The sequence below is a fragment of the Anoplopoma fimbria genome, chromosome 13, assembly GCF_027596085.1.
Source record: "Anoplopoma fimbria isolate UVic2021 breed Golden Eagle Sablefish chromosome 13, Afim_UVic_2022, whole genome shotgun sequence".
NCBI lineage: Eukaryota > Metazoa > Chordata > Actinopteri > Perciformes > Anoplopomatidae > Anoplopoma > Anoplopoma fimbria.
In genome coordinates this window covers 10,975,066-11,000,712 of record NC_072461.1, presented here as the reverse complement: position 1 = coordinate 11,000,712, position 25,647 = coordinate 10,975,066, and the positions used below count along the sequence as shown (strand labels likewise).

Below are 25,647 nucleotides of genomic sequence, written 5' to 3'. Positions count from 1 at the left end.
GATTACTTACTTAATATATGTTACATCATCACGAACTGCATCCGGGCAGCGTTTTAAAACGCAGCCAGTTGAGAAAAACAAAAGTGTTGGAGGTGAGGATATCTCATTGTTGTGGATAAACATTACATAATAACCTCCATCTTCTCCCACATAAACGGTTGTTTCCTTCCTGTTACCATTTTTGAGAGACTTTCCCTTATTTCTCTGCATTTTTGCATGATAATTATCATAACACTTATAATACGTTTCAGTATAAAATCCGCAAATCCCCTTTTGCTACATTTATCGCGTGTGAAACTACAACGCCATTTCACTACGAAGAATGCACATGTGGCTCATGTGGTTTTCAATTATTTCTAGTGAAATGTTTTAAAATTCAAAATTCAATTTCACGAGTGGATCAGCAGTTTTTAACTGAAGAATTCACAATGTAACATGTGAATTCATATTCTCAGTCAAACATTTCACACGTGAAAACTTTTTTTTATTATTTTAAGGATTAATATATTTATCTATTTTGTTTCATGAGCCTAAAGACAGTGAAAGTGATAGCCTAACATATGGTTCAAGGATTAGGATAATTAATTCCTACATGGGACAAGTGATTGTTTAGCCTCGGTTGCCCGGGGGACAGGAGAAAGGTGCGCTGCGGTAGCGCGGGGAAGACCCCGGGAAAAGTGACGTAACGGGACGGAACTCCCCTCAGCATCCCGAGACCAGCATCCAGCAGGCTGCTGCCGTGTTAGGACCCGGCCTCAGTGATACGCGACCAGCGAAAGGCTCCGGTGTTAGACAGCCAGTACCGGAGACATGGTGTCATTTGTGAACGGAGAGCGCGGCTCCGAGGCCGTTTACAAACGGAGACGGACGGCCGGCGCGTCCCCTCCAACAGAAGCGCACGCAACTGACCGGCAACCTCAGACCGGCCGGCACAGAAAGCAGACGCTCGTGTCCAAGTTGAGCGACTCCGGTTTTGAGGAAGACCTGGGACTCTCTCCGGTTTGCTCCCTGGCTCGGGTAGATGCGTCCCCGCTGCGTTCGCACCAGCCTCCCGCGGGACAGCTGTCCAGCTGGTACCTCCAGTACGGCGACGTCGGGTTCCAGATCCAGAGAGACAAAGAGGCGCAGTTTCATTCCTGCAAAAGCTTGGCACGCCAGCCACAAGTAAGCTATGACGCACGTTAATTTAGTGTTAGTCCGGGTGAAATGTTGCCAGATACTGAATGGAAACATCAGTAAACAATATGAAATATGGGTTATTTATGCAACCTTTTATATGAATTAGGTTAGATTACTTGTTTGCCTTTTTTAAAAACTTAACTTTAAACTATTATTTAGCCTACTTTTCACTCTTCATGTTAACTAAAAGCAACAATTTTTTTTAAAGTGACTTTATTGGTAACATTGCTGTTTATCAGAATAGCTTTATTATCAAGTACATTGTTTATTTATAATTTATAGTGGCGCAAATAACATTACATGAACATATATAACTGCTATAAAGATTTTTTTTCCATCTCTCTAATGGTGTCTGTGCTCTGTGTCGCAGCTGACTGCGGAGGCCCGGTGTAAGCTCGTCAGCTGGCTCATCCCCGTCCACAAGCACTTCCATCTGTCCTTCGAGTGCTGCTGCCTGGCGGTGAACATCATGGACCGGTTCATGGCGTCCACGCCGGTGGCCGCGGACTGCTTCCAGCTGCTGGGCGTCACTGCGCTCCTTCTGGCCAGCAAACAGGTGCGTCTCGTGTCTGGAGGACGAGATTGACAGTTTGGATCTCATTCATTACGACTCACCCCCCTATTCTCTCTCCCTCTCTCTCTCCCTCTCTGTTTCACCAAGGTGGAGGTGAGCTCGCCGCGGATCGGCCACCTCTTGGCGCTGTGCTGCGACTCGTTCACCAAGGAGCAGCTCTGCAACCTGGAGTGTCTCGTCCTCCTCCGCTTGAACTTCCACCTCGCCGCGCCCACGCTGGCCTTTTTCCTGGACTTTTACGCCAACTGCGTCTACGCGGAACAGCTCGAAGCCGAGTGCGCAGGCGGCGGCGGCGGCGGCGGCGGCGGCGGTTTTGCGCGCACGAACGCGGACGCGAAAAGATCCGGGCGGCGCGGTAACCTCGCGCGCAAGGTGTGCGAGTTGAGTCTGGCGGACTACGCCTTCAACAGATACCCGCCGTCCCTGACCGCTCGCTGCGCGCTGAGGATAGCCGGCGAGTCACTGGAAGGTGAGCCGGAGGACCAGTGGGGCGGTTTTGTGGGCGAACCGTGCACCCAACCATCCTGGAGCCCCGAGATCTGTGACGTGGAAGCGAAGGGCCACATCCTGTCCCTGTTGAGTCAGGGGAGCCGCGACCACACACTGGCCCAGGAGTGCAGGGACAACCTGAGGCTGCTGGTGTCGTTAAACCAGGAGTCACTGGAAGTGATGTCTGCCGTGTGACTACATGTGTGCGGATGTGAAAAGGCCAAATCCCCCCCCTAAACTTTGGGGTTTTTATTCTAGGGGTTATTTTTAAGGTGATGTTCAGAAGTGAAGTCTAGCGTTTATGCAAACTCATCTACTAAACAGCATGTATACCTCATCGGTTAGTTAAACTGAAAGAAAGTGTATTATTTATTTTACTCAGAGTAGGCTTTTGTTTATCAATGAAGTACACTAATATATTCTGTTTATTTTTTTATATAATTCCGAATCAAAGTCATTGTTTACTGTGTATGCACTGATCTCGCTGCAGGGATGTGATACTGTTTCAAACTATTTCATGAAGGACCTGAAAAAAAAATGCACTCATTGTCATTGATTGATTGTTTTTTATTGTGATAATAAATGATAAGTAAATGATTCCGTGTTTGTCCCTTGAATGATCATCGAAAAACGTGAAGCCATAATTCAACTTTTTTAATTCTTTGAATATTAAGTGAAATATTTGAAATAAATCGGTGCAGAGGTCATTGACACTGGATGGCATGAATGAGAAATCGTGCAATTACGCAAAAATGCACCATTAGAATGAGCATGTTGCATGTTAACTTTATCTAGATTAGGTGGGCAAAGCATTAGTTTCTACTAAACCCACTGTGGCATAAATAACTCTGTTAGGTTACTTAACAATAAACTACAAGACTGGCGTGACTCCAAATGTGAGCTTTCAAACCCTCTTTAGGGGTTAACAGCAGAAATAAACACATTTCTCACCATATGAGTGACTTTTGTGGCCTATTGTGGCTGTTGGCCGGGAGGTCAGCTCACCCACGTCTTTACTTACCGTTGCATCACTATTTTGAAAACTGACCTGTGCCAACACAGCCTGGCCAATTGAGGTTCCTTTCTCTGATATAATCCATTACGCGTGGCATCTCGCCCTGCTGACACAGTGTCGACCACACAGGTGCATCCAGCGTTAAGGGTCAACAAGGCTCACTCTTGTTTGTTTACTAATTGAGGCATTTGTCACCAGTGTTTGCTGTGCTGTCGGACGTAATTGCCCTTTTCCTTTTTTTCCCCACTTTGCGACATGCCTTGACCTAATTCGAGAATTTTAATAATAATAATAATAATAATCAATCCTTTATTAGTCCCACAATGGGGAAATTATTTCTCTGCATTTAACCCATCCCGGAGGAGCAGTGGGCTGCAATGAAGCGCCCGGGGAGCAACTTGGGGTTAGGTGTCTTGCTCAAGGACACCTCGGCATGTTGCCGGTAGAGGGGTTTGAACCACCAACCTTGTGGTTACGGGACAAGCGCTCTACCTCATGTGCCACAGCCGCCCAGCTGGAAAGGAATTACGCACTGAATAATACAGCCGTATTAACCACTTCCCATATAAGGACTGTGAAGATTAATGATTTTATAAAAACATCAACGTCCTACATGTGTTTTTCTGGCGGCGCGCGAGGGGGAATATGTGGCCTTAGGCGGGAGGGAGGGAGGGAGGGAGGGAGAGCACCTGCTGTAATGGCGCCGTTGTGCGCGGTACCACTTTACACTTCAGACCATGAAAAACCGTTTGTCTGCACCAATTTGAGTCTCCGAGGACGCTTGTCGCTCCCTGGAGACCGTTTGAGTGTATTTGATTGGTGCCGAGGCCGCGGCACGGAGAGGCACAAACCGGGAAGAATCCGGTCTATAAATCTGAATCACGCAGCGGTCACTTCAGTCCTGCAGCCAGAAGTGATGGAGATGGAGATGGAGGTGCAGAGAGACAGGAGGGGGTTTGGTGCTACGCGCCCCGGCCAACAGTGGAGGAGGAGGAGGAGGACTGCGGGGAACACAAAGCTGGTGCCGAGGAGCAGCAGCCCGGTCAGTGTGTACGTCGAGCTCCCGTGCGTCATTGAGCAAGGTATGCTGCAGCAGTCATACTCTGACATTGTTTTTGAACTTCACGCGCTCGTGTGCAGTAGCGCGTGACTGACACGTGCACGTAAAAAGAGGTTCCACTTGAATCACGCAGATGCACTTTACTTGTGTTCCAGCTTTTTCAACAATCGCCTGGGATGATTTGGAGGACTGCGCGTCCGCGGTGAGACTGCAGGGCGACTCCATCGGCTCTCAGGTCAGTTAAAGGAATTCAAAATAAAACTTGTCAGTGGCAGAAAGAAGTGTCTTTGTGGCACCCGAGTTTTTTTATGACAACCCGAGTTGTCATAAAAAAAAAAACAAGCACATACAATGAATTAAAATGCCAGAGAGAGAGAGAGAGAGAGAGAGAGAGAGAGATGGTATATGGGGGCAGATAAGGTTGTTAATGTTTGACGTGATGTGCTGGAATTCTGCACGAATGAGATCGCGGTTGACGCGTCGTGACACGTCACGGCTACCGCTAATTGGTCGGACCTCCCACGTTTTGGTCACACGAGCCGCGTATTTTGGCACCGTGCGTCCACAAAAAGAAAACACACACTCACGCGACGGCACACTTCAGCAAAAATGAGCACCCAGACGTGTTTCGCCACACAGCCACATCCCTCCGCTTGGTCGTGGTGGGACTATCAGGTTTGCGGCAGTTATGATAACCATGTCAGATAAGATTTTTTTATTAATTGTTGTTGTATTTTAATTGTCAATTTTATTCCCTCTCAGGTGAACGAATCTGATGGAGATGAGCAAGACTTCGGAGATTATGCGCTGGATTTCATGGCAGGTGAGTGATGAAACATTAACATCAAAGCCTTGATTGCATGTACTACAAAACACTTGTATAATAATAATAATAATAATAGAATAGAAATCCTTAAAAGGACATGTTGTCTTAACCCTGGGTGTTTGTCTCCTCTGTCAGATTCTCCTGCCACCCTGGAGAGCAGTCTTTCAGCTGAGATGGTACCATTCCAGGGATGCGTCCTACCCATCCTCACCCCTCAGCGGTGCTTCTCTTCAGGGGGCGGTCTGGTCCACTTTTCAACAGGAGAAGGCGCCCCACCCTCCCAGGATGGAGCCCCCTGGCAGGGCATCGCTCAGTACCAGCACAGGGCGTTGGGAGATTCCATGGAAGTCAACAAACAGGTGAATCCTCACTGAGATTTATGAACAATGTTCAGTGTTTCTTTTTTTTTTAACGTGTGACTAAATAATACAATAGTAACATTTTCATATGTTGGAGTTATCCAAGAGATCCCAAAGCGCTGTGGCTGACCTTTGACTGATTCATTGTTTTGTCAAAAACTTTGTCTCCATAGTGACACTCAGAGATTATTTAATTTTTAATACAATCGTCACAGTTCTAAACGTAAACATTCCAATAGTGTCCCGTTTTATTTCCGGTTATGCTTGTTTGTGGATGACATTGGCTGACAGGAAGTAAACATGGATCCACCTGTTGCCTAGCAACACAATTCTGTCGAAAACGCACTAAAACGGAGCATTTCAGACAGAGGGGGACATACAAGAATATTCAGACAGACAGAATGAGTAAAATAATGTGTATTTTGAACATTAAATGCGTAAATATGTTCTAGTAGACACCAAGAGAAACAAGTATTAACATGGAAACAAGCATGATATGTCCCCTTTAAACCAGTTTGGTTTAAAAATGTGTACACTGGAGAGTTTTTGTAAACCAGTAAAAGGTGTAATTGTAGTTACGGTTAACATTTCGGAGGAGTTTGTGGTTGTCATGTGACTGGGCTACATTTGAAATAACTGAGCGATGTGTCTTCTGTCAGCGTGACTTTGTCTCTGTGCGTCCATAGCTCCATGAGACTCTACAGCGACGACAGGACGAGATCGACTCCCTCCAGGAGAGGAACCGTCCCCTCAGACAGCTGGCCAGCCGCGCAAAGCACCTGGCCTCAGTGCTAGAAGTGAGTACATGGCCGCGACAAAAGCACAGCAATATTCATACATATTATTCAACCTCATAAATCAAACTTCATGTCTTGTTGTGTCTTCAGAAACTGATGACAATCAGCGACCCACATGTGAGGGAGCCAGCGATGCCCTGCGGAGACCAAACCTCCCTGAGTCCCTGTAAGCGTCAGCGACTGGACGAAGGATACGAAACAGAGTCCTCAGACTCAGTGGAGGACATGCTGAGGGACATCAGCACGCGCTGCAACGCCGTCCTGCACGGCGCTAATGCTGGTTCCAGAACACCGCAGGAACCAGAGACTATACGCATGCACGGCTCATTCTCAGGCCTGCAGACTTCTGTTTCCAGCAGCTCTGCGGCGGACAGAGCAGAGCCCGATGAGATATTCTCGTCCTTTAGAACTTCCATCCAAGAACACTGCACCATGAGGACTCGGGTACTTCCTCACGGACGGGCCTTCACCTCCAGGACTCAGCAAGGGGGGTACCGCTTCCGCTGGGTTCCCAACTGAAACCAGCTGAAAACCAGGGCTCTTCGTGAGCAAAGCTGGATCCCTCTGCGATTTGTGAAGGACGTGTGGGTGGGCAGCGGTTGTTAATGCTTAACAAACAAATCTATAGGGAGATCTGTAAATGATTCATAATGTCTTCCTCAGGTAGCTTGTGAGATGATCAGTCAGAGGTGGCGCCTGACAAAAAGGAAATGACACTGCCACTTTTCATTGTGTTTCTGTTTACAGGCCTCGAAACGTAATGATCCAGCCAAACAATGGAGCAATGTCAGGGTTTATCTCTTCCCCCCCACCATATGATTTGTCTTGGGTAATAAAATAAAAGTTATGTTTTGTAAAGCTGTGTTGGAGTGGTTTTTGTTAAGAGGTGAAGTTTGAGCAAACGGAATGAACTTACTTGTTTGCAGCGGTGAAGCAAATGTGACCCTGTGACCCCGACAAATGTGACCCTGTGACTTCTTTTGTCTCCGTCTGAGTGACTGTGTGGTCTGAACGACGGGCACTGAGTCATGATGCATTGCAGCCAACATCCTTGTTCAGATCCTTGGTTTTGGAAATTACATTTTTTTTTCCCCCAGGTGGAATGATTTATTACTATTCTAAATCAAACACACTTAAGCTGTATAAGCAGTGAAAAAACACATCTTTCACAAAAAACTTATCTTATACATCTGATTTGTTTTAAACTTGGCAGAAGGGGAAATCAAAACAAGAGGAAGAGATTAACGTATTTCAGGAGGATGTGTGACCTTCTGACCTTTGTGTATCTGTCATGTAATATTCCTTTAACCTCACAGTTGAGGGCTTTAGCTGTAAAAGAGCTGGGGTTTTTTGTAAGGCGGACCGGTCCAGGGGACAATGTGGGACCTCCGGTCGGTCACCTGTATAAACTTCCCAAACCTATTTGCTTAGAGCAGTGAAGGCAGCACTGCAGCCAACACTGCCGGGACAATTTACAGTGCTGCTGTCAGAACAACAAAAACAAAGATAAGAAGAGACTGATAGAGAGATCCAGGCCTGATAAACACAGGGCTTCATCTGTCTGTCTGTCTGTCTGTCTGTCCTTCCACCATTCTTCCATATATCCATACATCCATCAATCTATCTATCTATCCATCTGTCCATCCCTCCCTCCCTCCATCCATCCATCAAATCAAATTTTATCCGTCCATCCATCTTTCTAGCCATGCATTCATCCGTACAGCCCTCCCTCGCGCAATCCATCCATCCATCTATCCACCGCCATCCATCCATCCATCCATTCATCCGTTCATCGGTCCATCCATCCATCCTTCTCTCACTCCATCCATCCAATCATCTTTTTATCCGTCCATCCATCCATACATACACCGCTCTATCTATCCATCCATCCACCTTTCTATCAATCTATCTATAAATCTATCTGTGGTTTAACATTCAGCTACTGTGTGATAAATAAAATAAATGATTGTGAGAGTTGATTGACTGATTGATTAGGAACCTGTACTTTATTAATCATCAAAAATCCTCCAAAAGGCCTTTCATTTTTATCATTACTGTTAGATGGGACATCACATCTGTATTGCATGTCTGCAAAATATAGTAACCCGCCCGTTTCATTCATGCTCCAAAACCTAGTTACTGTGAAATACTTACTGGTCAAAATGTTTAGATGTGTTTTCTTACTACGGCAGTCAACCCTGGTAATGTTTCTAATATACAGCTCTCTGTTTTGCTCTGTTTACTGTACTGTACAGTTTGGTCTGTTTGGTCTGAATGAACACTATTGTGTATCGCACTGAGCTTTTTAGATTCCCACTTCAACAGTATGTCGAAGTTTACTGGGAAAAGTGAATAATGTACAATACACAGAAACATGATATGCACATTTGTACGTATGCAGTAAATGTATTACGTGTACCGTAAACAGAAAGACAGTGAAGAAAAAAATATACCACAAAATAACATTCATGCCACGAAAAACCTCCCTGACAAATATAATAAAGCTGCTGTAGCTCAGTAAAAAAAAAAAAAAAGTAATTTGTTTCTCACAATACGTAACACCATATGACGTGTATTTATGGAATTTACATGTATGTCTGACGGATTCTGATCATTTTTCCATGTAATGGCTCAAAGATGAGGGAATGTTTAGAAGCTGGAAAGAGTGTGATAATTCTACTAAGACTGAGCTCATCTTCTGATCAGCAGGACACGTTTAAGTGCTTATTGTGCAAATTGTGGACAAGTGTGCTCTTTTTCATGCGCGAAAAAACACTTGCAATCTGCTCGAATGAATGAGAAATTCTAAATCTGTTGTGAACAACAAACTAAATGTTCAGAGCCTTGAACTCTGAAACTGTTAAGTAAAAGTACAAAAGTATATGCATCAAAATACACTTAAAGTAGAATTACGCAGCAATGCAATTATGCAGAATGTTCCATTTCAGAATCATATATATATATATATATATATATATATAGTATCATTAGATTGTAATTATTGATGCATGTGCTTATAAAGGACTTTTTTTAATAAAGGAATTTCTGCTGGGTAGATGTGAATTTCAGGATTAAAAAAGTCTTATATCAACCAATAATAATAATATAATGTAATTGTACTGTTGTATTTTTATATAGCAAAGTAACTAGTAACTCAATTATTGCAGTAAAGTGGAGTAAAAAGAACATTCTTTCCCTCTGAATTGTAAACTAGAACTACAAATAAGGGTAAGTAGGCTTCCTTGAAAAAAAAAAAAAGTAACTTTCCACCCCTGACACCGAGGCACCCACCCTGACCCCCGCAGCCGTCAACAACTTAGCTTCCTGCTGCCAACGTATAAAGCAAACAGGACGCTTTGTTTGTCGACCCTCACAAACGCAACCGCACAAACCTTCACAGCCAGGCGCGCCTCGGGCCACTTTTACTGCAAAACAAATCCGTTTATGTCACCGAGAGCTAAGCTGAGCTGCTCGTGACACATTTGACCGGTTAAGCTACCGCCAAACTGCGGGGGGGGGCAATGCGGGGGGAGGGAGGGAGGGGGAGGAAAACACAGACACAATGAGTTTCTAAGGTGACTAAAGCCAAACCTGGAGGGAGGCTGCAAACCAGACAGAGCCCCGCGGGAAAAAAAAATAAGCAATCATTAGTCCTGTGGAGGGATGCTAATGGAGGCGCAAAGGCCTCTGGGTAAATATCACTTACACAGAGTTGAGATTTTATTTGATCCTTGTTCCTCATGCAAGTGAGACGTTTAAGGGAATATTGTACATTTTAAAGTAAGCTACAAAACTTTTAAGTAATACATATTTTTTCAAGTAATACAATTAGGAAAACATAAAGCGTATAGGGACGATTTATAAAAAAAATAGTGGCCATAAAAAAAGATCCCATAAATCATTAAAAGCACAGAGACACAATATTAACACAGCCTAAGAGTTTCATTCTCTGCCTATAAGGAGAAAGTCACGAGACAATTCGGAGAAGACCTACATGTACCTTTAATAATGGATGAATCAAAGGGACATGTAATAATGGACTGATAACCTGTCACAATTGAATATAGATTATGGCCATTGTTGTTACCAAACTGGCCGCTGAAGGGGCTCTCTGATGGGAGCGCGTGTCTGCATGCTTGGGTGTCATTGAGAGCGCGCACCTGTCGCACAGTTCCAGGCTCGAGCTCGTGGTGCGAGCGCATATGGAAGTGGCAGGTGGCGAGAACGTGCGCCGCTCGCGCGGTTCGGCCCACTTAGCGCCAGAGCAGCTCGTCGTCATTAAAACGGGCGCGGCCCGCGGGGACACACGGCCTCTTCCCGCAAAAAGAGGCGAGATTTGAACAGAAATCACGAGATTAGCCGAAAATACTTATTCAATTAAATGTCTTTTGTTTCTTTGGTGTTGGTGGGATTTGTTGACTTTTTTTATTTATTGTGAAACATGCATACAAATATTTTAATAATTTTATTTTACCATAGTAACATTTTATTATTATTTTTATTTCAGTTTATTGTTAATTAAAATATTTTACTCTACAAATAAAATGAAAATGTTTGCATAAACTCCAGATTATTTCAATTGATTAAATGTTTAATCATTTCAGTTTAGCTGTAAATGCAAATATTTTATTTAATAACATTAAATAAAATTAGAAAAACTGGAACTTTTAACTGCTATCCACTCTTTTATTTTGACATCATATTTAATCTGGCAAAAAAAAACAATCTATACACTCGATTTTATGATCTATTGCAATTGTTTTCTAATCATGTATATTTTGTCTAAAATTATTATGTCTTTTTTCTGCCTATAACAGAAGAAAAACTATTTTGAGTATAAATATTCATTCTTATTTCCTTTTAAATGTTTTAATACGATCCCTTGCTTTAAATGGCCTTTATTTCTCCTTTTCTTGTTAAAAGCAAAACAAATCATCAATATTAATCTTTAAAACAACATTTTTTCTTCAGCCAAACGACAGAGTCTGACAATTAAACGGCAAACTGTGTAGATTGACACCTATATGACTTGTCCTTGTCTGGGTCATTCACTGATAACATGTTGCCGCCTCCACCTTTAAAACATTACCGCGTTGCTCTTTTTTTATTGTTGTACCTAACTTTTAGTTTCCAGTAGAAACCAGGACGCGGAGGGAATCCCAGTTTACAGGACTAGTTAATTAAAAAAAAAAAAAAAAAAAAAAAAAAAAAAAAAAAAAAAAGATTCCTCAAACATATGAGCACCAATAGCAGAGCAGATGACGGGACTTCCCGCTCCGCCGTCCGCCCGGGGAGAGTATTTAGGACGCGGAGTCCGTCCGGGAGAGCAGACGACAGGTGCACCGGGCATCAGCGCGTCCTCAGGCGGGCGGAGAGGGAAGGGGAACGGGGCTTTACTGAACTTATGGAAAGTGGAGATGAAACGTACAGGTGGACGATCAAACGACTGGGTGAGTCATTTATACTTCTTTTTTTTTTGTACAAAAAAAAAATCGGATGGTATTTTTCATTATGAGCTGTTGCTGTTGCTACCAAGGCAACCACTTCAATCCCTAACACATGGCTGTGTCTCTTGGGTACAACAAGTCGCAAAACTGAGCTTCTTTTTATTGTTAGACGTTATTTAAAATAGCAGCCATAAATGCTATGCCACTCTTATGACATTAGTAAAATAATTTCAAATTGAAAGTCTTAGTTAAGCCGATTAGAAAGTCGTTTTTTGATGCTTATCAGCAGCACTTTGACATGAAGTCCCTGTTGTTTTTATATAACCAGGACAATATGAGCAGAATGCTGAGGGATTTCGTAGGAAAGAGAAGACAATGCTGCTTCAAGGTAAGATGGGAAATAAAAGGGGGAAAACTGCATCGAAGGGTTAATTGTAGAGGCTGCCCTCCTCCTCCTCCTCCTCCTCCTCCTCCTCCTCCTCCTCCTCCTCCTCAGTCAGGCCTCTGATGGTGGTGACAGTGTGGCAGTGTACTGCTGCTGGCTGTGCTCTCTGATTGACAGCTGTCAGCTGCACTCCTCACTGTTGCAACCAACTGACCTCAAGACCTGAGAAATAAAGAGTCGACAGCCGGATAAAGTTTCCTCTTACCTGTTGTGCTAGTGTCATCAACATTGTCTGTGGATTATCTGGAGTAATCAGTTTATTAATTCTGGAAAGTAATGTTGCTGGAGAGATTTTCAGTATATATTTTTTTGGTGCCTTGTTAAGCCAAGTGTCAAAGACCCCCCTTATATTAGAGAGAACCCTGACATCTCCAAAACTAGGCAACTCACACCAAAACGATCTAGACTGATACATGGCATAATAGGTAAGGAGAAAACTTAGTTGTATTACCTGTTAAACTGTCCCTTTAAACTGTACTGTATTTAAGCTCAACATCAGTTCAACATAGTCAAATCCATTCATTTGCATACAGGCCTGCAGTGGGTCTATATGAGTGGTGGCTGGTTGGGAGGCAGTGTAATGTTAGCTGATGTTTCTTGTGCCAGCTCACTCTGCGCTGCTCCCTAAACAGTTACATTGTACACAACGTCTATTACTCATTCCCCATGCATGCTCAGACTCATTCACTTAGTGCTGCATCAGGAGATACAAGCATCCAGTTGGATTTTGATAAGGTCAGTTTTGAGGTTGTCCAATTTCGGCAAACTGGTGTTATTTTCAAATGTTAAAGTTTCTGGTTTAACAAAAAAACAAAAAGGTTTTTTTTTTTAAAAAGCCTGCTATTAAGATGTTCTTCAGCTCTCTCATTGTGGGTGGTTGGAAGGCAGTGACTTGTTAGTTGGTTGATTCTGCGTGCCAGCTTACCTGCTGCTGCCCTCCAACTGTCCATCTAAATCCACAAGCCACCAGACTTCTGCTTTCTCTTACTTATTTAATAAAAAATGGGCAGGTTGTACACAGACGGCAAGTGAAGCCAAGTCTCTTAAAACTTGCATTCTCTCTACTGACCAGCAGGGGGGCGACTCCTCTGGTTGCAAAAAGAAGTCCCATTGTATGGAAGTGTATGAGAAACTGAGTTTATGGTCTCAAAACTGCAGTCCACAAACCAATGGGTGACGTCACTTATAAACAGTCTATGGTTTTAGATTTGAGGAAAGAAGCGTTTTTATTTTTGGAGACCGTCATCAGTCATTTCAAATATTCAAACCAAGAGGTGACACTGACGCTGAAATAACTGTGTTAGAAATCATCGCAAATGGCAAAATTAGACAATTATATTGCTGTTAACAGTTAATTAAGACGCTCTAAGCATATTTCAAGCTCTTAAAACCTGAACAAAAACATCCTCCTGAGTTCATGAGCTAAATCAAGAAATCATGACAAATCAGTCAAAATGGGCTCAAAGGTTGATGCTCCACTGTAAGAAATTGATTTTAATGTAAACATTAGAGAGAAATGGTACAAAGAACAGATTAAGCCAAACTGAACGTTTTTAAAAAAAAAAAAATCCAACACTTCAATGGCTTCAGCAGTGGTCATGATAAGGAATGTTCCTCATGATTGTCATTATCAACCGCAGGATGGTCCCCACAAACACAAACACACACACACACACACACACACACACACACACACACACACACACACACACACACACACACACACACACACACACACACTCTCTCTGTAAATGGCTTGAAGTGGGCTTTTCATCCTCTATGTTCCAACCAACCACACTCGCTGTAACACCTCAGAGTTCAGTCATTTCCTTGCTGTTAAAAAGAGCAGGAAACAGGCCAACGAAGACACACGTGCACACACTCAGATGTGTCCGGTATCTCCATCATAGCTCCACCCGTTTCTGCAGGATGATCTCTCGCACCAATGCCGTGGCCTCACGTCGAACGCTCTCGGCGGGCTCGTCCGTCCTCCAGAACCGGACCACTTTCCCCTCTGGATTCACCAGGAACTTCCAGAAGTTCCATTTGGGGGTTTTCTGCACCGAATCTAAAAAAAAAGCAGCACATCAATAACTCATTAATGGTGAATGTGATGACCTCAATTGATTATTGACAGATTTTGTCTTACACATTTTTACAGTTGTAAAAATATAAAATAAAAATGAAACCTGAATTTCATAGCTAATGTCAATGTTTAAGTCATATAAATAATTAACTTTTTTCTATTTTGCTCCTCTCTAATAGGAGTGTGATATAGATCAAATTGATATCCATATATGCTGAAAGATAGTGTATTTGTCTAGAAGGATATAGGGAAACTGTTGGGATGAAATAACCAGATGTTGCGGCCAATTCAAAAAAATGACAATTGATGTAGCTGTCACTTTATTTATTTGATGACATATCTTGAATTGTCCATTCAAGATAAATTTATAAAATTGATGCAAAAATCTAAGATAATAAAGTGACAGCTACCACAACACAAACGTTATAAAAAATGACAGTAGGTATTGTCATAACGGCGGTATAACTGATTGCATTCATACCCTGGATATCACAATGGTTCATAAGGGATGAGAGAACATTTTCATTTCTAAAGACTAAGGGGGGTGTAAAATCATCAGCCGCTTCATTATGATAAATGTTAATGTTATTTTAGCAAAGATGTATGGTGCTAAACTGAGATGTCGCAACCAAAAAAGGTGACGCTTACTGGTATAAACATATGTTTAAACCAAAAGGGCAAAAGTGTTTGTTTACATTTGTACATTTCACTAACCTCAGGAGCTCACAAACGAGTTCTCCAGATGTTCTTTCAGACACGTGTCCATGCATATATAGAGACATGTAAACACTTTTACATACACAGGAATTAAGTTAGTATTTTTCCTCTGAGGAAGAATAAACGTGTTTATGTCAGTGTATGTTTTGTTTGGGAAGTAGGTGTTAGTAAAAACCTGTTTTATCAAGTAAAATATCAGACATGTACTTGTTACAGCTGCACAGAAGCAAATACTTTTTCATTATCAGTGACTACTATTGATACCAGATTTGACAGATCAGAAAAAAAAACCTTTTAGTAGCCCCGTGGGGAAAATGTGGCGCAGCTAAAGTTAGGTCCAGACTCGGTCCAGACGGAACTTCCTGTCAGACAGCTGCCCAAGTTCAGTCATAAATAATTCATTTTTATCTAAAATAATAAAGACATTAATCCACAGTGAGGGTGTACGGTCAATGCGATCATCTCTGCTAAACTGTCAATTTGTGGTTCGATACCGACCCGTGAGGAATTTGAAGGCGGGGTCCGCCTCCGAGCCCATTATTTTGATCCTGCTGAAGAACGGGAAGGTGACTCCGTAGGTGGCCTTGGCGAAGGCTTCGATGTCCCGGCTGGTCCCGGACTCAGTGTCCCCGAACTGACCGCACGGGAAGGCCAGGACGTTGAAGTGAGAGGTGCCCAGCTCCCGGTGGAGCTCCTGCAGGAACACGTAGTTCTCCTCCGTCTGCTCGCTGTGGCTCGCCACGTTTACAACCAGAGACGCCTGGGAAGAGAGGGGAGAAACGCGGGGTGCACTTATGTGTTAAACGCTCAAGAAATACGTCTTAAAATGTTATGAAACACAAGTTTGACAGACGCTGGGTGACTTTAAAAAATGTTTGCACACATTTTCTTCTCAAACCGAAACGACGGGGGTGATGATGTGGACTCACTTTCCCTCGGTACTTCTCCAGAGACACCGTCCTCCCCTTCGCGTCTTTCACCTCGAACTGGTAGAAGTCGGCTGGGCTCCTGGGCTTCAGCTGCGTCTGCAGGAGGAACAGACACCCGACGCCGACCGTCATGCTCAGCAGCACCGTCAACGTCTTCGCCTTCGGGCTGGAGGACTTGGTAGGGTAGCCCCCTAAGGCCTCCATCTTGGAGGAGGGGGGAGAAGAGCGAACCGTGGACCGAGACGCTGGGGCTCCTGCAAAAAAGTCCCGGAGTTTAGCTAAAGTTAGAGAGCACTACGGCAGTACCGGAAGCTGGGCGCGAGGCTTCCTCCAAAATAAGAGGACAGTTACACGTTTTACGCTCTCAAAAGCATTAGCCTTGTAGCGCTTCCTGCTATGTAGCCTGCTAGGTTTTAGACTGTAAATGCTTTAAGGGCATACTTGATAAGTGTGTCGTATTTCTTAGATGAGTAGTTTAGTTAAAAAGGAAATATATCCATGATGACTTTAAACCCCTTTCTATGCAATTTTTTATTTTGAAAATGTATTTAGGTTCAAAACGCGTGTTGCTGTGTGTTGAGGACCGAATATGAAACGAGAATGGATTTCATCCACATGAACTAGTCTTTTAACACACAATTGTTCATGTGGTTCAATCGTTCTGTATTTTAGTTACTTACAAAAACAAACAATTTTAGCAATTTAGTGGTCATAAACCAATAGGCTTGCCTTATTTGATGTAGTCAGACTAATCTTGAATTCAAAGAGAGTCTGGTTAAGTGCAATTAGAAGTTTCAGTTGGTTGCAATCTGCCACCTCACCGCTAGATGTTGCTACATACTGAACTTTTAATATCAGGCCTTTGGAACATAGACTGTGTATAAGAGGACGTAGTCATCGTGAAGTCACCCATTGGTTTTTGGACTGCCGTTATAAAGCCTTGAGTTCGGCGATCCTGCCGTCGCCATCTTCGAATATATCCGTCACCATTTTGGCTTTTTTGCAACCGATGAACAGAAATGACCATATTTGGAAAGTGAAGCAGTGATGTAGTTATGCCTGATGGTAGCGACAGCGACCCTTCACTCCCAGTAAGCCAGCCCAAAGCATACTCTGCTTTATGGGCTATTTGACTCTAAATGGACCATCATTTACTAAATGAACATCATGCTGTATTGAAGAAGACTTGAAACTAGAGATTGAGAACATAAACTCATGTTTACAATGTTTACTGAGGGAATAAATCAAGTGAGAAGTAGAGTCATTTTCTCATAGATATCTATACAACCAGACTTATTTTTGCAACCAGAGGAGTCGCCCCCTGCTGGTCAGTAGAGGGGATGAACGTTTTAAGACTTTTAAGCATTGGCTTCAACTGCTTTGGAATGTAACCTTGAAGAGGGAATAATAACAACACATGCTTTTGCTCTGAAGGTTCTGACCGGATGTTTTGCTCTTTTAACTTGCTCACTGGTGAAGATATGTGTTTTGACATTTGTAGAGGTATGAAGTTTGCGTCCGTTCTCAGTATTCTGAGATTATTGTGTCTTCCTGTATTTATTTATTTTTTGCTTAAATGATTCATTGCTTTTTGTTTTGTTTTCAGGGACAAAACGAGGCCCGTCACGTCTCGTACAAGCGGTTCAGGAGGCGGATCATCCGGAGGACCGGCAGCGGGGGTCCAGCTGCGAGTACGCCGCTGGCCACCGGGCGGCAGTGTGGGCCCAGCTTTGAGCTCGACACGGTCCGTCAGAGACTTGATCTGGATTCTCCACCGAGACACCGTGAACCAGCACGGAGAGGCCTTCCCGGATACTTTGGAGGTATCATTTTAAACCTGCCCGTCTGTGATATTGATCACATGCGCAACAACATCCACAACACAGTTAAATCATAAAAAGTTAGATCAAGAGGCAATTAACCCAAACCTTATTGTGATCACAATACATTTTTTTTGCTATTTTTTGAGAAGTAGCTACAAGAAAATACCTCATATCAAATGATTGAACTTTTTGCCACAATTATACTGCACAAAGACACAGATTGTCTGCTCATATTTTCCCCTAGAAGTATTTGGGTATCTGAAATTCACCATTATTATCCCAGGTGGCATAAAGGAATTAAAGATACACCTATATGTACGAGTTCTGAAAAGGGCATATTATATGTTATGTATTTTACTGCATTACATTTTTACGTTTTTTGTGGTTCATTTAATCAGAATGCAAAACTTCTTAAGAAATACGTTTTCTAATTTTAATTTCTGCAGCATGCTTCAAATGTTACACTACACATTTAGTATTAGGGTTAGGGCAGCGTTGCAGAGTAACAGATTTACGGGTTCAATTGTAAAATTCTTTGCCTCAATTATATGTCATAACTCTAATGTCATCATATTTCTGGGCTGATTGCTAAAAATATATACGTTTTTTTAATTGGGAATAAATGGCCCCCAAATCCAATATCAGTTAAAGTGATTTATTTTTGTGAAAATGTCTGAAAACCATGTGCCCCCGAATGCATCACATGTGAAATGTCCAAAAACTATTTATTTCAAGTGACTTTGATCACATTATGTCACATGTGCTTTTTATTTTTTTTCAGCCTTCTAAACAACTGTAGGTACCAATAGGGCCGAGCCACAAACCCTCATGTGTCCATTCTTTGTCCTTTTCACCATCACCATCTCACTGTGAGGATGCATTGCAGCACTGCCTTGTGATGTTATGTTCTCTGTGACATTATCTCTCCTAATCAGAGACAGCAAACACACCACGCACTTTCATTGCTAGGGAACGTCCCGCCACAGAAAATGCCCCAGAACAGGTTTGTTTAAGAAACTTGTGCCAATGACGTTTGATTATCTTTTTTTCCCCCTCTGCCCACAAGGTTTTAGAATCTGCAGGCTGTTTTATTTATCATATGATCCTATCAATGATAATGTTGAAAAGGCAGTGACAAGGCAGAAAACACAACAATAGATCTACTTTGTTTTTCTTCTTCAGGTACAAATGGTAAAGAAAAATATTAGTCTTTGCCATTCTTTTATTTGGGTTTCTTTATAAATGATTACCTGAATAAGAAAAGCTGTGAGCTCACTGAAAGGTGCTTTACGCAAGATTTGGGAGCATTCCGATTGCCTCTAAACTGGGGGGCTAGAAGCTAACGGTGCTAACAGCGCAAAGTACGGACACAGTGCCGACAGAGCTAACAGTGTTTACCTGAAAGGAAACCAGAGGGTGGGAGCTACGTTTCCGCAATGACGGCTATTAGCAGTAACGGCCATATGAGAGCAGTTCAGATCAGTGGTCGTTAGCTAGCAAGTCTGGCGCGCTCACGTGCACTTAAAGTATGCTCGGCCAACTGGCTATGTAAATAAAATAAGATTACATTGACACAGAGGGAGAGTGACTTCACTCCTCGTTACTTTGTTATATCTTTACAGAGCAAATAATTGCTTGCCACAATATTATTGCTCTGATTCCTGTATCAAGAAAAAGAAAAAGATAACCCAGTTATGGATAACAACTGTTAGGAAAATAAAATTAACGTATACAACATGTAAAAGACTTAATCTTGTATTTTTTTATCCAGGGATGGGTGTGGAGAGCTGCAGTTCAAGAACATGGAGGTGCACAAAAGCCTGGTACAGCAAATTTCCTTTTTTTTTCACTCCACTCTCAGAGTGCTTCAAGGCCCACGCAAACAAAAAGAATGCACAACTGACATGTAGAGTTATACCGTACGCTGTCCAGGAAACGAGAAGGACTGGGTCACACAATCTGCAGATATGTTTTCAAGCAACAGAGACTGCTTGAGGACCGTGGGCGGCCTATGTTAATGGTGTATTATTACAAAAGCTCGAGTCCATCTCGTAAAGCTTAAGGAGTATGTTAAGGGGTTTTATCAAGGAAAATCAGTGAATCATCAACAGTTAACCAAAGATGCATTGCTTTTGGATGTGAAACTTTGTGCATGTGTTTTATGTAACTGTGTTTTTATGTAATATATTGTTTCCATTGCAGGTTCTGATGAGAGAAGTCATGCTCTGCAGCCGTTTGCTCTCTTGGAAAAAACTTCCATGAGTCAGCGGGGAAAGTCAGTGATGAAGTTGGCGGCACCGTCACTGCTGAATGACTACTGTAAGAGAATATACAAATCCTGCAAAAGAAAAATGAGAATAAGTTCTTTTTTTTGTTTAAACCATAAGGCTGGTCATTTTTTGGGGGGGAGGGGTCAACAAATCCCTCCAGAGAGACCACCTCACCAACCCAACCAAAATGAATCTTTAAAAACAGGTCACAAATATACGGTTTTGTTCTAATCGAATCATCATTTAATAAAACAGCTGGACACAGTAGTTTTAGGCAAATTAAATTCAAATTGGCGGATTTTGTGCATTTGTATGGGGACTATTTTCAGCTGTTTATTAATAATGCTTTAGTTTGTTGTATGTGGGATTAACTCAAGATAAACTGTTAACCTACAGCTACTGTTAAGGACACCAATGTGTTGTCCTCTGTATTTAATGTATTATTTTATAATATTTTTCCTTTCTCTTTTTTTTGTGAATTTGTTGATTTTAGCGGTTAAGGGTTTAAGTTTAAATTCTACAATTAAAACTTTTAAAATTTTGGGTAATTTATGAGTTTATTCCAGTATTTTTAATCTCAATTTGTTCAAAATGTACTACTTTATGCCAACAAAATATTAAATGTATATGCCTCAGAAGTTTAATTGTGGCACTATGGAAAAAGGCTTGGAAACCGGATGTAGAGTTTCATGTTGGGGAATAAAATGATAACGAATAAACAGAATAAAAAAAGAAAATACCTTTTTAGGTACTGGTTAAAATATTCTGAAGGTGGTGGGGTGTGTGTATTTGGGACTAGTATCTGTTTTCTGACCTTCATAAGGTCAGGTGTCACTGATTGTGGCGAAAACGTTGTTGGTTTTAACATAACTAAATCACACTATCGTTTGTCAGTACATGACTCAGGATAACCGTTGTAGCCCGTCTCTCTCTGTTTTTTCCATCTCCCCCCTTTTCAGACACTAATCTTCTCGACTGCAGTTGTAACGGTGTGATTGCATTAGCACTGGGTTCTTCTGTCTACCTTTGGAATTCAGAAACCCGCTCTCTGTTGGGATCTGTGGACCCGAGTCCACAACCGGGACAGGCGCGCCATCAGACGCCATCCATCTCCTGCCTGAGCTGGAGCGGGGACGGCAGTGCTCTCTGCATCGGGACCCGGCGAGGGGAGATACAGGTGACTGCTCTCTGGAGCATGAATCGAATGAGTATAAATAGGGTGGAAACTGATTCATACAGACTGCGGTATGGGGCTAAGGGGGGCTGTGTGAGGGGAAGTGTAACATCAGCAGGATGACTGGTTTGTGGCATCTCTCTCTCTCTCTCTCTTTGACGTTTGTAGCTGTGGGATGTTGAACACAAGCTGAACCTGAGGTTTCTGCCGTCACACCTGTCTGTGGTCAGAGGGCTTTCCTGGAAACAGCAGTTACTCAGCAGGTACACGTTGGCAGGGCGCAAAATGAAAGTTACAAAGAATTCCAGCATCACTCTTAACTCTATAAACTTCATTAGAGCTAGAATGACATTACATTACATTACAGTCATTTAGCAGACGCTTTTATCCAAAGCGACTTACAATCAGTAGTATATTACATGTCATTCACCCATTCACACACTGATGACAGGCTACCATGCAAGGTGCCACCATCAGACTCTAACTAACATTCATGCAACATCCAGTCCACACCGATGGCAAGCCTTCGGGAGCAACTTGGGGTTAAGTGTCTTGCCCAAGGACACATCGACTGCCGAAGCCGGGTATCGAACCACCGACCCTCTGATTGGAGAACTACCCTGCTCTCCACTACGCCACAGCCGCCCCCACAACATCCAAAGGGAAACAAAGCATATATAGGAAAAAAGGGCATTACACTAGTATTTAAAGTATTCATGCAGGGGAATGACATTTAACACAATCCTACAGCGGTTCCTCGCTCGGACGCATCCATCACCTCGACCCTCGGGTTCCTGAGCCTTTGGTGGGCACCGCCATCCAGGAGGAGGGGGTCTGCAGCCTCCAGTGGTCACCGGGAGGAGACTGGCTGGCCAGCGGCTCCACAGAGGGCCTTCTCCGTATTTGGAGTGGCGACATTGCGGGGGTCACACGTTCACGTCAGCCAATCACCACGATGAGACAGCCCAGCGCTGTTAAGGTCAGTGTGTGTGCTTCTTGATCGGGGACTTTGACTGCGTTTGTCAGATGTGATACTTTGACGTTAAAGGGCTGCTCACTGTCAACAAAAGCCACCCCTAAAAACATACCTTTTAGTGCATTGTGTTACTGATTTGACACATCGGAAGGACATGAATGATACAACCACAATCAAATACTGCAACTGTATGACTTTGTGATGAGTCATCTTTGCTTGTTCAAACGTTAGCAGCCCACTACTAGTTGGTATGCTGAAGGGTTTAGTCATCATACAGAGGTTTAAAGTGGTAGTTGATCTGGTAACAACCAGACAATCTGCTGACCGTTGTGTGTGCTATGTTTTTTTGTACTCATTGTGTTTTTGTGTCCAGGCAATGGGTTGGTGTCCATGGCAGAGAAAGACCATCGCCACAGGAGGCGGATGGAAAGATGGAGAGCTTAGAGTCTGGGACACGGAATCGGGCACATGCGTGACTTCTGCCAAGACAAATTCTCAGGTGATTAAAGGCACTAAATAAAAAAAATGGTATTCTTCCTCTTCCCTGTAGTGCTTTTTATTAGTGAGTGGTTTTTGGTGTATGTCGCCTTTGAGATATCGGGCGTAGACATGTCTGGCTTATCTCCAATATAACAGGACTTTTTGGCACTCGGCTTGCGGTACTTAAAGTGCCCGCTCACTCCATACAACCCACAGTAACCGGGTCATGATTTTTCAAAAGTAACATTGCTGTTGAGTTTATTATATATATTTTTTTTGGCACTCTAGGCAACTCACATCAAAACAATCTAGACTGATAAATAGCACTTCACCGTAATAGGATTAATATGTAGTTTATTTTAGGGGTGAAGTGTCCCTTCAAAAGTGTATCAGGGGTATTTTTTTACTGTGTATAAATATCAGGCCACCGATCAAACCGATCTTTATGACTCCAATTGCAGATCTGTTCTCTGAGCTGGGCCGAGAAGAAGAAATGTCTGGTCACAAGTCACGGCCTTCCTCATCACCAAGTCAACTGCTGGTCCTGGGAGTTCCCCTCCCTCAGCCCCGTCTACCAGCTCACAGGTTAGAGAACCTGAAGCATGATGTGTGTGCAGCTACATCCCTCAACACATTCACAACAGACTCATATAGGAATAAATGTATCGCATGCTGAGTAATATTCACACAGCCATGTCAGCGCGACAGTTGGACCTTTCAGCTGTTTAATCTATTGCTGAGATATTCAATAGCCATTTTGTGCTGACTCATTTGTGTCCCTAGCTTCCAGCGAAAGCGAAACTAGGAGTTGAACACATCAAAAGTCACTACGTTCGTTATCACATGTCACAGTTTCATGAGGTATTGTGCATGTGGAAAAACATCCTCTAAAAAAAAAAAAAATATATACTTTCTGTACTTTCAGTAATTGTGTTATTAATTTAAGAATACAAAAATGGTGTTGATGTAATGTCCTAAACTCTTTTAATTTCTTCGTGACTTACTATTGAGTGAATCTGCAGCCTTGCATTGAAATTTGACGGTTGCTAAAACTTTTGTACTTTGATGTGACGCTAATAATGACATGAAAGGGAAACCGTCCCCTTAAAAGACACAATATGACAGAAAGCATCATGGTCCGGTGTTGATCCCTCTTATCCCCATTGAGAAAGAAAGAAGGTATTTAAAGGTCAAATTTAATCGTGTTGGAATTTATTATTTTTCAGGTCATTCTCATCGAGTCCTGCACTTGGCCGTAAACCCTGACGGTACTCAGATTTTCTCCGCTGGAGCAGACCAGCAGTTTCACGTCTGTGACGTCATCGCTGAACCTGGACGATGAATGTCGGTGATGTGTCAAACCTGTGTTCACACATACAAGGAGCCCACTTTCTTGGTAATGTCATTGTGTGAAGAATGCACATTTCCTGTTCCCTGCTCTGAGCTCCCCACAATGAGAAGCTAACAAACCACAGTCAAACTAATTGTCATTCTAAAACAGTTAATTTCAGGGTGAAATGATGCATTGAGCAGTGACTCAGATTATACACAATACATTCCCTTTACTTCTGTTTTAGCTACCGATAAGTTTAACTTTTTTGATGATTGAAATATGCATAACAGCGCAGTCACATGAGGAAAGTACAGGAAATGCTGGTTGTGTGTGAAGAATAGTAATAATGATAATAATTATTAAATCACTGAGCACCTATAAGCAAGAAGCAGAAAGTGCTTTCCCATGCAGGGAGAAAGCATTAAAAGACAATAAAGCCTTTAAAATCAACAGCATCAGTCAGTTCCATATAAAATCATCCATAAATGATGTAAACAAATAGGTCAAGAAGGCAACAAGCATAATCCACCACAAATGTGTTTTAAGGTTTTAAGGCATGGCTTTCAAAGCTTAGACAGTGACTTATACCAACTTGAGTATTGTTTCAAAGCTTAGAACGGCATTAGCTCGATCCTCTCTTTAAATAGAGGGTGGCAACTCTCAACTTGGCGACGGCTTAGCCGGCAACTAGAATCTAGCAGTGATAACAGCACTAACAGCGCAAACTGTGCTGACAGAGCTTACAGGGTTGACCTGAGGGGGATTGATGAAGGGTGGGTGCTATGCTTCTGCAATGATCTGCGCCGTTGTCGGCTCTAGGCGCCGATTGAGCCCAGTGAAGAACAGCGGCCACATTGCTAGCCGGGAGGGCACCAAAGGCACTCACTGCCGGTCCCGGTTATGTCAACAAAGCAAGGAGAAGCTTGGATAACAACACAGAGGGAGAGTGACTTCACTCTCTGCACAGGTAGACATTACCCCACTATATCTTCACATAGCAAATAATTGTTTGTTGAAATATGCATACTCTGAATCCTCTATATTGCACCTTTAACCTAGTTTAAGCAGCCTTTCTGGACAGTAAATAGTCACAATTTCACCCTTCAAAGCCTTGTATATGATGATGCATTTCATAAACAATGAAAAGAAAAGTTAGACTTTTTTTGTTTTTTGCTCAGGGGAAGTTTGAATGCAACTTCTCATTCTTGATGAAGTAGTTTGCTCTTGGAAATTAAATAATTGTATATTTGTGTAACTTGTAAAAATTATGATAATGTTTTGTTCCATGTATGTTATCCTTTCTTTCTTGCCCTTGAAGGTAACCTTGTGTGATATGTAACCCAATTAACGTTGGTATATGTGCCACTTTGAACAATTAAATTAATTATCAGGGGGCTTGATTCTCTCTATTTATCAGGTTTATGTGTTTTTGCTTGACATGTGTTGAAATGTGTGTCACTTCCCAAGGTAAGTGTGCAAGTAAATGTCAAAAGATGCAAAGTGAAGTACTCGTGGCAGAGATGTGTGTCGAAAGATGTCCTTCTGTGCGACCACACAAGACTTCAGAGATATGCAAAAATACCTGTGGTGAAGACTTCCTTTAAAAAAAAAAAAAAAAAAAAAAAAAAAAAGACCCCCTGCAAATGCAATACTTCTTTTGCTTAAAAT

At 42.5% G+C, this 25,647-nt stretch overlaps 4 protein-coding genes across 4 annotated transcripts; 3 read left to right on the top strand and 1 right to left on the bottom strand.

Moving 5' to 3' along the window:
• Positions 1-810: 810 nt before the first annotated feature.
• On the top strand, positions 811-2,437 carry LOC129101780 (cyclin-O). The gene is made up of 3 exons (XM_054611701.1): positions 811-1,164; positions 1,550-1,735; positions 1,841-2,437. The coding sequence occupies exons 1-3, from the start codon at positions 811-813 to the stop codon at positions 2,435-2,437; spliced, it is 1,137 nt and encodes a 378-aa protein (XP_054467676.1).
• Positions 2,438-4,173: 1,736 nt separating this feature from the next.
• On the top strand, positions 4,174-6,818 carry LOC129101871 (multicilin). The gene is made up of 6 exons (XM_054611823.1): positions 4,174-4,339; positions 4,473-4,552; positions 5,080-5,140; positions 5,279-5,502; positions 6,189-6,299; positions 6,390-6,818. The coding sequence occupies exons 1-6, from the start codon at positions 4,174-4,176 to the stop codon at positions 6,816-6,818; spliced, it is 1,071 nt and encodes a 356-aa protein (XP_054467798.1).
• A 4,739-nt stretch (positions 6,819-11,557) lies between these two features.
• On the top strand, positions 11,558-25,364 carry LOC129101868 (cell division cycle protein 20 homolog B-like). The gene is made up of 13 exons (XM_054611821.1): positions 11,558-11,749; positions 12,075-12,134; positions 17,530-17,723; positions 18,545-18,601; positions 18,686-18,749; positions 19,518-19,569; positions 19,949-20,065; positions 20,976-21,193; positions 21,359-21,453; positions 21,941-22,169; positions 22,540-22,665; positions 23,108-23,231; positions 23,873-25,364. Exons 1-13 carry the CDS (start codon positions 11,558-11,560, stop codon positions 23,986-23,988), a joined length of 1,644 nt encoding a protein of 547 aa, XP_054467796.1. The 3' UTR covers positions 23,989-25,364.
• gpx8 (glutathione peroxidase 8 (putative)) lies at positions 13,439-16,204 on the bottom strand. Its single transcript, XM_054610935.1, has 3 exons — positions 15,924-16,204; positions 15,493-15,754; positions 13,439-14,259 (listed from the first exon to the last, which is right to left on the bottom strand). The coding sequence occupies exons 1-3, from the start codon at positions 16,125-16,127 to the stop codon at positions 14,096-14,098; spliced, it is 630 nt and encodes a 209-aa protein (XP_054466910.1). The 5' UTR covers positions 16,128-16,204; the 3' UTR covers positions 13,439-14,095.
• Positions 25,365-25,647: the final 283 nt, after the last annotated feature.

What these genes read in the sequence shown, in the direction of transcription:
- LOC129101780 (XM_054611701.1), top strand. Translation starts at nt 811, where the DNA reads ATGGTGTCATTTGTGAACGGAGAGCGCGGCTCCGAGGCCGTTTACAAA. An exon ending in GCTTGGCACGCCAGCCACAA is followed by an intron (nt 1,165 to 1,549) that starts GTAAGCTATGAC and finishes TCTGTGTCGCAG; the next exon opens with CTGACTGCGGAGGCCCGGTG. An exon ending in TCCTTCTGGCCAGCAAACAG is followed by an intron (nt 1,736 to 1,840) that starts GTGCGTCTCGTG and finishes TGTTTCACCAAG; the next exon opens with GTGGAGGTGAGCTCGCCGCG.
- LOC129101871 (XM_054611823.1), top strand. Translation starts at nt 4,174, where the DNA reads ATGGAGATGGAGATGGAGGTGCAGAGAGACAGGAGGGGGTTTGGTGCT. An exon ending in TGCGCTGGATTTCATGGCAG is followed by an intron (nt 5,141 to 5,278) that starts GTGAGTGATGAA and finishes CTCCTCTGTCAG; the next exon opens with ATTCTCCTGCCACCCTGGAG. An exon ending in CCATGGAAGTCAACAAACAG is followed by an intron (nt 5,503 to 6,188) that starts GTGAATCCTCAC and finishes GTGCGTCCATAG; the next exon opens with CTCCATGAGACTCTACAGCG.
- LOC129101868 (XM_054611821.1), top strand. Translation starts at nt 11,558, where the DNA reads ATGACGGGACTTCCCGCTCCGCCGTCCGCCCGGGGAGAGTATTTAGGA. An exon ending in GACAGCCCAGCGCTGTTAAG is followed by an intron (nt 22,170 to 22,539) that starts GTCAGTGTGTGT and finishes TTTTGTGTCCAG; the next exon opens with GCAATGGGTTGGTGTCCATG. An exon ending in CCCCGTCTACCAGCTCACAG is followed by an intron (nt 23,232 to 23,872) that starts GTTAGAGAACCT and finishes ATTATTTTTCAG; the next exon opens with GTCATTCTCATCGAGTCCTG.
- gpx8 (XM_054610935.1), bottom strand. Translation starts at nt 16,127, where the DNA reads ATGGAGGCCTTAGGGGGCTACCCTACCAAGTCCTCCAGCCCGAAGGCG. An exon ending in TGGAGAAGTACCGAGGGAAA is followed by an intron (nt 15,755 to 15,923) that starts GTGAGTCCACAT and finishes CTCTCTTCCCAG; the next exon opens with GCGTCTCTGGTTGTAAACGT. An exon ending in CGCCTTCAAATTCCTCACGG is followed by an intron (nt 14,260 to 15,492) that starts GTCGGTATCGAA and finishes CTTTTTTTTTAG; the next exon opens with ATTCGGTGCAGAAAACCCCC.